The sequence below is a fragment of the Trichoderma aggressivum genome, assembly GCF_033847375.1.
Source record: "Trichoderma aggressivum f. europaeum strain CBS 100526 chromosome Unknown scaffold_050, whole genome shotgun sequence".
NCBI classification, from domain to species: Eukaryota; Fungi; Ascomycota; class Sordariomycetes; order Hypocreales; family Hypocreaceae; genus Trichoderma; species Trichoderma aggressivum.
The window spans coordinates 245,063-255,885 of NW_026946416.1; the positions used below are offsets into that span (position 1 = coordinate 245,063).

At 23.6% G+C, this 10,823-nt stretch overlaps 1 protein-coding gene across 1 annotated transcript; it reads right to left on the reverse strand.

Moving 5' to 3' along the window:
• Positions 1-825: 825 nt before the first annotated feature.
• Triagg1_9258 (uncharacterized protein) lies at positions 826-2,211 on the reverse strand (the record flags this gene model as incomplete). The annotated part of the gene is made up of 1 exon (XM_062904196.1): positions 826-2,211. The coding sequence occupies one exon, from the start codon at positions 2,209-2,211 to the stop codon at positions 826-828; it is 1,386 nt and encodes a 461-aa protein (XP_062751867.1).
• Between the last annotated feature and the right edge of the window lie 8,612 nt (positions 2,212-10,823).

Consider the following 10,823-nt stretch of genomic DNA (forward strand, 5'->3'; position numbering starts at 1 on the left):
CATCGGAAGAATAGTATATGATGGTACTTTTGGACTTTTCTTGGTTTCGTTTGGAGCGGCAAGAGTGTGGAAAATTGTCTAGATTGTTGCTCTCAATATCGGTTTGCAATTTGGAAGTCGTGGGATTTAGATGATGAGACAGCGCACGTGCCGTCACACGTGATGGACTTCGACCTGCATTCACTTCCATGTTACTACCTAGGATTAAATTAGTAGCTTTTCCAATTTTTTTTTAAGAAATCATCCCTTTCAAACTCTTGATCACCGTTATTTTCACCAGCATGTGCTGGTAAGCAAATATCTGCGGGTAACTTACATCATTGGTTCAGATTATCAAGTCGCAAATTCCCACCATTTCCAGCCTACCTCAACTTGTCCTCTATGCTATTTACCGGGTTGAATTCATAAATTAAAGCGAGTTTCCTTTCATTTCATAGCCATTTTCTTCTATTACATGATAGAATGCTGCGCAATTGACCGGTCGAATTGCAGGCTGCGTGCAGTCGGTACTAGGGACCAAAAATGACAAACAACTCCTTCAGCGATACATTGGTTCCTTATTTTACTCATTGTCATTATAGAAAGGAATTCGAAGCCCTCCTTACGTTTGAAAAGGTCGGTAAGAGCAATCACAACAAAGGTAACAACTACATATGCTGTATGAATATACGATATTCACAACAAGCTTCGAATTTGTATTATTCCAACACATTTCGACAACTCATTGTCACTGAGAACTGGTATCAAAGATATAGGAGCACAGGAAGCTCAAATTACTTCAAATGTTATCTTCACAACACTAAAAAGGCTGTCTATCATACACCTCTACCCAACATATCTTACATACTGCTTCCACAGTGGGTCTTTCTTCAAACCGTTGATGTCGTCCTCGGGCATGCACAGCGTTAGAGGAATGAAGGCACCCTCAGCATCGTTGATGATCAAGCAGCCAGGGATCGGAGCCGCGGTTGGTCGGCGGAAGAAGCACGACCGGCCTAATGGGCCCCAAGATGCCGGCAGAGGCGCCACCTGGCCGGTTGCCGTCACCATGAGGTCTGCCCGGGGATCGTGTGTGCCGCCATACAGCAGGCTAGATGTGTCTGGCTCGCGGGCCATGAATGTAGCAAAGCTACGGATAGCCCATGCCGTGTTGGCCTGGTTGAGCTCACGGCGCAACACCTGCGCGATCTGTGGCAGGGAGAGTTCGGCCACCTGCCCCAAGGACAGTCGTACCAAAGCGTGGCATACCATGTGTCCCATGTAAGTCAGCGGTACTCCCAGCGCCATACGGCCGTCAATGGCTCGGCCAAGCTTCGACATTCGCTCTGGCGGCTGTCCGTTGGCAATACGCACGGCACAGAGGCGTTGCCAGGCAAAGGCGGAGAAGATGTCGTTCTCGGACACCATGAAAGAGCCCGGTTTGTTGGCTGATACGTCATCTTTGACCAATTTGACGAGCCGAGCAAGAGCGTTGACTGGCATCTTGAAGTAGCACCACATCAGCGGGCTCGAGGGCGTCGCCCAAGTGTAGCCAGGTGGTCGCCGCAGGTGGCTGTAGTCCTTGAGAAGATCACCGCGTGGAATCAATGGGATTACGCGGCTGCGGTCACGGTTGGCCTGTTCCAGGTCATCAGCCGGAATCTCCTTACTGGCCATGACGAGGGCCAGCAGGTTCAGAAATTGGTAGATGCCAGTGCCGTCGATGATAGTGTGGTGAGTGCTGAGATTGAGGATCAGGCCACCGCGCACAAAGTTAGCTTGCATAGCGATGACGGGGTCAGGACCTTCGAGGCCCCGGGGATGAGGCAGTGCCGGCCAAGGAGTCAAGACCGATCCGTCGAGCATATGGATCGGCACACCGGCTGAGATGAGCTTTGCCATGGGCGCGATGAGGTCGTCACAATATTTAGCCCTGATGCGGTCTTCGGGCACATCCGCCGGCCACGGCACCGCCTTCAAAATGCCGCCAGGTTTGGACTCCCGAGCCACCTGCCATCCTGTCCAAGGGATCTGCGCTTTAATCTTGTCAAAGCCGCCCTGGAGGGATGCGACAATGGCATCGCGGTCTGCATCAGCTGGCAGCTTGAATCCAAACAGCAGTTGCGTATATGCATTGAGTAGTGGGAATTGGGAGATTATGTCGCGATAGAGCTCTGAATTGGTATCAGCAGTATCGCTCTGGGCAGGGACTGTTTCCACTGCCACGGACATGGTGGCCTAGTTTCAGTTTGTAATAACAAGTCAGGGAAGCTTTACCTGTGGAAGACAGTCGTAAGTCGCCATCCCACATTGCGGTCGCTAGTTTTAGTGGAAGTTCTACGCTCTGTATACATCTCGGCCATCTAAGTAGATTTTGCTGCATTTTCGGAGTTTTGGAGTTTTGGAGTTTTGTGGTTGAGAGGTTTGGACTTTCGGACTTTCGGACTTTCTTTGCCTTCTGGCTGGCGGGTTGGAGGATGAGACCCTCGTTGTTACCCTATTCATGCCAGAGGATTAACAAAGTCATTGTCTTCAATTACTATCTTTGAAGCTGCATTTGAGATTGAAATAAAAATTATCACCCCAAAGGAAAAAAAGAAAAAGATGGCTTATGAGCAAAATCAGATCGCCTAGTGAACATCAAGCGTTGGGTGTGACTGTCGTCTTATTTTCGCTCTTATATTTCTTGTGACAAGGCACTCAATCTCAACTAGAATTGAACCCCGTTACCACTTATACCAATGCTATAGGATTCAGTTTCAGCCAGTTTCCAGCGACGGGTAATAATAAACAGTAAGATTTTGTTTGCTTTAGAAATAATAACAGGCAGCTCTGGCAATGTGGATGACTTTGCTTATTTTAGCAATTCTTATTTCCTATAACGTCCCGACCTAATACTAGATAGTATAAGGTAAGTTCCTAAGGTAATAAGCTAAGGTTAATTAGTTTATATTAGCAGAGAGGATAGAAAGTAGTTTTAAGTAAGTATAATTATAAAGTAAGTAAAATATAATAAAAATTTAATTTATATTTAATTTTAATATTTTATTAATAACTATTTATTTAAGTTATTTAAAGAGTATAAAAAATTAAATTTTATATATTTAGTTATTTTATAAAAAATACTATATTTTATTACTTTTTAAAGTATTTAAAGCGCTTATATAAGTTATTTTACTTATAAAAGTACTAAAGCTTATTACTTTATTTTATAATTAGTTAATTAAGTAATAGTTATTTTAAATACTTTTTTCTTATACTTTTATTAAATTAGGTTATAATATAATACTCCCTTTTTTATTAATTTTATTTTTAAGATTTTATAAGGCCTTATACTTAATTTAGCTATAATACTTAATTTTTATAAAATATATATTTTTTTTTTTTATATTTTTATTATATTAAAGCTATTTATAAAAGTTTATAAAAGATATAAGAATTTTTTTTTAATAAAGTATATATTAACTTCTAAAGTAATTATAAATATATTATATACTTATTATTATTATTTTAAATTAACTTATATTATTTCTAAAACTTTTTCTTATTATAGAAATTATATAAAGGTAAAAAAGTTATATAATAATATTTTTATTATAAGTATTTATAAATAATTTTAATTTCCTTAATATAATAGTAATTAATTTTTCTTTAGTTAAAAAAGTAATAGCTTAAAAGTATTTTTTAAAGTATAAAAAGGAAAAGGCTAGGGAATATTTTAATTTTTTAAATACTTAAATAATTAAATTATAATTTAAGCTAACTAAGGTAGTTAATTATTTATTATATATTTAAAAAATATATAAAAAAGCTAAAAAGTAAGGTAAGGAGTTATTTTATTATAATATAAAAGAGGCTAATATTAAGGTAGCTATAAAGTAGGCAGTAGTATAGGATCTATAGTTATTAAGTATTTTTAATAATATAAATTAGTTTTCCTTAGGTATTAGTTTAAAGTATAAAAATTTAAGTTTTTTTATATTATTAAAGGAAATTTATATACTTTTTTTTTTTCTTAAGCTAAGGTTTTATTTATTAAGTAATTAGTATTAGGAGTTTTAAATATAATTTTAAAGTATTTTAAAAGTCCTAGATTAGTTTTATTATATTAAAACTTTTAATAAGTTCCTAGGTATTATAAATTAGGTTATACTTTTTCTATTTAACTTAGTATTTAATTTTATTATTTTTTTTTAAGTTTCTTTATATTACTAAGACTTTTTTAATTTTTTATTTTTCCTTATTTTTAATAATAATAATTTTATTTAAAATAAGTTTTTTTATTACTTTATTAATTTATACTTTTTCTAAAAGTAATATATAAAATATAAAGTATTTTAGTTATATACTTTTTAGTATTTTTAGTTTATAATTAATATTACTAATTTTCTTTAGGATTTTAAATAATCTTATTTTTCTAAAGTTAAGTTTATTATTTAGTTAGTTTATTTTAATATTTAGTATTTTATAGTCTTATATATATTAAAGTAAGTAAACTATATCCCCTTCTTAAAGGTTTAGTTTCTTAATTTTATTTTTATTTATATAATATTTTATATATTTTTAAATAAATTTTAGTTATACTTTTAATTCTTTATATAAGTTAATTATTAACTTTATTTAAAGTTATACTTTATTAATATTAGGTTTTTTTTAAAGTAATTTATATACTAAAGGAGTATATTTATATAAAATATAAAATAATATTAACTTAGTAGATTTAGATTTTATATTATTATAGTATAATTAAGTAAAAAGTAGTTTATTAACCTAGTTATTTTATTATAGGTTAATAAAATATCTAAGGTATTACTTTATAATTTAGTTTATTTATTTTATTTAACTATTTATTTTAAAATAGTATATATTACTAAGTTTATAATTTACTTTAAGTTTTATTATAAGTTTTTACTAAAACTTAAAGGCAAAAGTTTATTTTTTATTTAAGATAATTTTTTAAAGTAAGCTATAATTAATTATTATTATTTATATATATATATATATATTAAATTTTTTATTAAGTATAATTTATAATAAAGCAGAAAGTAAGCTTATTTTATAAACTTATTTACTATTATTAAAATATTATTATAGGTTGCCTTTGTAAAAGTTTTTTTTAAAGGTAGTAGGTCTATAATATAATTAAAGGTAACTGTTTTCTATAGTAATTTTAATATTAATAATAATTATAGTTTTTTATAAAGTTTATATTATTTATATTTAGTATATTAATATTTATTATAGGCTAATATAATATTAGTAGTAATTTTTTTTATTTTTTTAAATTAATATATTATAAGTATTTATTAATATATAATTATAATTTCTTAATATTTAAATAAAAGGTATTTATAAATATATTTTATAACTTTCTTTTATAAGTTAGGAGGTACCTAGTGTTTATTTTTATTTATAAAATATTTATTTTATATTATAATTTAAAATAAAAATTAATATAGTTTTTATTTTTTAATATACTCCTTAATTTCTTTAAAAAGTTTATTATATTCTTTTACTTTAAAAATTAAATTAAAGAATTTTTATTTATAATTACTTTATATATTCTAATATAATATAATACCTTAGTAATTAAGAATTTTTTAAAAATAATTAATTTTTCTACTAAGTATATTAGCTTTTTTATTTTCTAATCCCTTATAGTATATAAGTTTATAATTAAATTTACTTAGGAATTTAAAATATTTTAACTATTATTTAAATAGCTTTTAAGTAAATATAAAGTAAATAATATTTTAATAATTAATAAAGATTTTAATTTAGAATTTACTTTTTTTATAATATTAGCTTTATTACTTTAGGTAGTTTTTAATTCTTAAGAATTCTTTATTATAAACTATATAATTAAGTTTAACTTTATTAAGTTTTTATAAGTAAAATATAATAAAGTAAGGGTTTTCTTTATTATTTTACTAATTTAGTATTCTTCTAATTATATATTTAAATATATTAGTTTTAATTTTTACTAGTTTTTTAAGGTTATATATAGCTAAAATAAGTTCTAAGGTAATAGCTTATTTAATTACTTAGAATACTTATTTAGCTTTTTTTATTTATTTAAACTTCTAATTCTTTTTTATTATATTAATTAAAGGTTAAGCTAAAATTAAGAAGTTTTAGATAAAGTATTAGTAATAGTTAACTAGTTTATAAAAACTTTATACTTTCTTAATTAATATTAGTATTAGCTATTTATTAATTATAGTAACTTTTTTTAGGTTTATTTATATAGATCTAGGGGTAATAATATATTTTAGGAATTTTACTTTTTAAGTATAAAATTAATATTTCTTAGGGTTTATAAAAAAATTATTATTTTATAATACTTAAAGTATTAAGTATATATACTTTTTATATTTTTCTTTAGTTTTAGAATATATTAAGATATTATTTAAGTAAATAATAATAAACTTATTTTAATATTTTTAAAAAATATAATTAATTTTTTTTTAAAAGAATATAAATATATTAGTTAATTCTTAAAGTATTATTAGAAATTTATAAAATTCTCCTAGGGTGCTAAAGATTATTATTTATTTATATCCTTTTTTTATTTATATTAATTTATAAGTATTAGTAAGATTTAGCTAAAAGTATACTATAGCTTTTTATAATTAATCTCTTACTTTAGATATTAATAGTAAGGGAGTTTAATTTTTAATTATAATATTATTTAGTTATTTATAATTAATAATTAGTTATAATTTTCTATTTTTCTTTAGAATAAAAATAATAAAATAATATACTAGGGAATTAAAGATTTTAATATATCCTTTTTTTTTTATTCTTATATTTATTTATTAAGGGTATTTAGCTTTAATTAGTTAAGGTTATATAATAGAAAATACTTTAGTTATTTCCCTTTTTTTAGTTCTATTATATAGTTTTATTTAGTATATAGTTTAATAGGGATCTTTAATTAGGTCTGTGACCAGCGGTCAGTACTAGCTAGGATAGATAACTAAGCCAGGCTTTAGCTGGCTTAGTAATATAAAATAAGGAATATTTCCTCTAGCTAAATAAAAAAATTAAGATATATTATTATAATAAAAATAACCCTAGCTAAGATAGCGGCTTTATTTTAGTTAAAATAAGGCCGCAGCAGCTAGATTAAATAATACTATAATCTTATTTTTACGCTATAGTCTTTATAATAGCTAGATAAGCTAGGTAGCTTATAAAGGTATTTAGGTATTTATAGCTTAGTTTAAAGGTATATTCCCTAGCTATTAATAAAATAGTAATTAAAATAAGGGGATTTTTTTATTACTTTATTATTTAATTTATAAAAAAGGCTAATTATTAAAACCTAGGCTTTATTATATATATTATAAAAGCTTTATTACTTTAATTATAAATAAAAACCTAGGATTATTTTATATAAATACTAGTGTTTATAAAGACTAAAATAAAGAAGCTTATAGTTAAATACTATAGAAGTAAATATAAAAAGTTAATACTAAAATAAAATAAAGATATTAATTAATTATCTAAAGGTAAGAAAATTAAGTAAATAAGTAATAGAAGGTACCCCTTAGCTATTACTAGAACTTATACCTTTTATTAAGTTATTATTTAGATTATAGATTAAACTTTTACCCTTTTTCTTAAAAGAAAAAAAAAGGGATAATAAAAGGAAATAGTTTAAACTTTTATCTTAATTATTTAATTAAGGTACTTAAAAAATTTAAAATATTTAAAAACTTTAGAAATTAAATTAGGTAAAATAGTAAAAAGAATAATAAAATACTTAAAAAGTGTAAAAAAGTTACTTAATATTAATAAAAAAATAATTATTTTTTTAAACTTTCTTTATAAGAAAAATATATTAATAATATAGTAATATAATAAAGAAAAAGGATAATATTACTAAAAGAATTTTATTAATATTAAGGAAACTCCCTTTTTAAAAAAAGCCTAAAATAAAAATAACTTTTTTTACTACCTTAATACCCTATAATTTTAAAAAATTATTATAAAAAATTAATTAATTCCCTAATATAAATAAAGTATATTTTTATTATTATAATAAGTATTTATATTACCCCTACTAAATATAATAATTAAACTTAAAAATTAGACTTAGTATTAAATAAAATAAGTAAAAGTATAAGAAAACTATAACTAATTAAAAAGTTAATAATATTATTTAATTAATAAAATAATAAAAGATTAATTACTAAGAAAAGTTTAAAGTTTACTTAAGCACTACTTTATTAATAAGTTATAAGTATTTTTAAATACTAAGTTAAATAATATTACTTTTACTAATACTTAATAATATTTAATACTAAAGCTATTAATTAATTAATTATTAAATACTAAAAGCTAAGGAAGGTTTTTTATTAAATCCCTTTAATAATAGTTTAGTTAACTTAACTTAGGCGCATTAAGCTTTAAAATAATAAAATATTAATAACGCCTACTTAGTCTCTTAAAAAAATAATTAAAAAAATATAATAACCTTTTACCTCTTTACTAATAAAAAACACTATTTAATTAAAAGGAGCTTAATAATCCTAATTAATTTATATTATAATAGATTAAAATCTACAGTTTTAATAAACCTTTAAACTAATTAATTTTAAGTAGTAGTATTATAAATTCGCTATAAATAAATTATAAAGCTAAACTTTAATAATTAATAAGCCTAATAATAGTTAATTTAATTAATTAATACTTATATAATTTAATAACTACTCTAGCTGTAAATAATACTAGCCTTTAAGGTATACTTAATTTTATTATAAAATAAGGGACCCTTTCTTTTTATTAAATAAATAAATAGTAAAAAATAAAATACTTTATTAGTAATAATATATTAGGCTTTTTAAAAAAGTATAATTTATTTATAACTAAATATAATAATATAAAAAAGAAAAAGATTAATTACCTTAGTTATTATATAAATAATAAAGTCTAGCTAAAAGTTAAATAATTAACTAAAAGTACCTTATAGGCAGAAATTAAAATAAAACTAAAGTTATATTTTAAAAGCTATAATAATAATAAAAATATTTTATTATATAATTAAAAAGTATATTTTATATTTTAAAAACCCTTATTAAATAAAAAAATCCTTAACTAGCTTTTAAATTATAAAAGTACTTATTAAAAAATTAATTTAACTTATTAAAAAAAATCTATAGTATATATTTAAAATATAACTAAAGTAATATTATATACTTAAACTAAAGAAATTATAAAAAAAAAAAACCTTTATAAGTTTAATAATTTTAAAAGCTACTAATACTTAAATATTTAGAAAATATATAAAGCAAAAGTAATATAATTAATTAATCTAAAGTAAAGTAATAAACTCCTAAATATAATTAAGTAATCTTAAGTAAATAAAAATAATAATTACTTTAGGAAAACTATATATAAAATACTAAAAAATAAGTATACCTTAAAAATTATAAAATAAATAAATAACTCTCGCTAAGATAATTCTACTATTAAGTAACTAATTAATTAAATAAATAAGCTAAAGATTAAGGTTTATTAGGTTAAGGAAAAAAATACTTTACTAAGAACTTATTTAAATAGTTATTAAAAAAATAAATTACTTTATAAATTTATAAAAGCCTATTTTAATATAAATATAATATTATACTTTTCTAAAAATAAAAAAGAATTATTTAATTATAATTTAAAGTATAAGTACTTTAGGGTAAATATAATAAAAAAAAAAAAGCTTATTTACTTTTATTATAATATTAAGGATTACTATTTAAAAGACTGCTTATTTAAGAAATATAATAAAGGGATTAAATTCCTATATTATAATTAAAAAACTAAATTTGCGGAAATTAGTCTAAGATAAGTAGCTATCCCTTTAAGACTATTTAAAAACCTTATTAAAAAAGGTATAAATATAAGGAAGATAGCTATTCTATAGGCTAAAAGCTTTAAGCTTAATAATAATATATAAATAGTTATTAAAAAAGCAAAAGTAAAGGCTTCTAAAGGGTTTAATTAAGTAGTTACTATAAAGGAACTTAATATTATTATAAAAGTAAAAAAAAGGGTATAAATAAAGAAGTATATACTACTAAAATTAATTAATTTTCTTTTACTACTTTTAATTATATATTATCTCTCTACAGAAAGTATTATTACTAATATAATACACTTTTACCTTAAAGACTAATTAATAGTCTAATATAATAAATTAAATTATAACCCTATCCTTAATACTAAGCTTTTTAATTATTTATAAAAAGCTAATAATACTTATAAAAAAATTAGGAGCCTAGTTATTAACAGGTGGAAGAAAAAATTAATTATTAGCTAAGACTTTAATTAAATACTTATAGTTAATATTATAAAAATTAATAACTGTAAGTAATAAAAAACTAATAAATTAGGCAAAGATAATAAATTTACTACTATTATATTATAAATAAAGTTAATAAATAAGCTAGCTATTAATATAAATACTTTAAAGAAAAGCAGGGCTTAATATAAAACTATTAATATACCTTATTTTAAAAAAAATAAAAATATAAAATACTTAGTAATTAAAAAATTAATTCTAAAGATAATAATTAAGAATAAAATTAGTTTTAATATTAAAATAATCTTAAAAGTAATACTAAAAGTAACTATTTAATTAATAAATTATTTAATTAGTAAATTACTTAAAGTAATATAGACTTAGTTTATTAAAAAAAGGCTAACCTTAGAAGAAAACCTAATTAAGCTATAGACACTAGGTAAAATTAACTTTATATAAGCCTTAGTTATTAAAGGCGCTTACTTTAATATTAAAGTATTAAAGTAAATAATTATAGGAATAAATAAATATATAATAAATATTATAA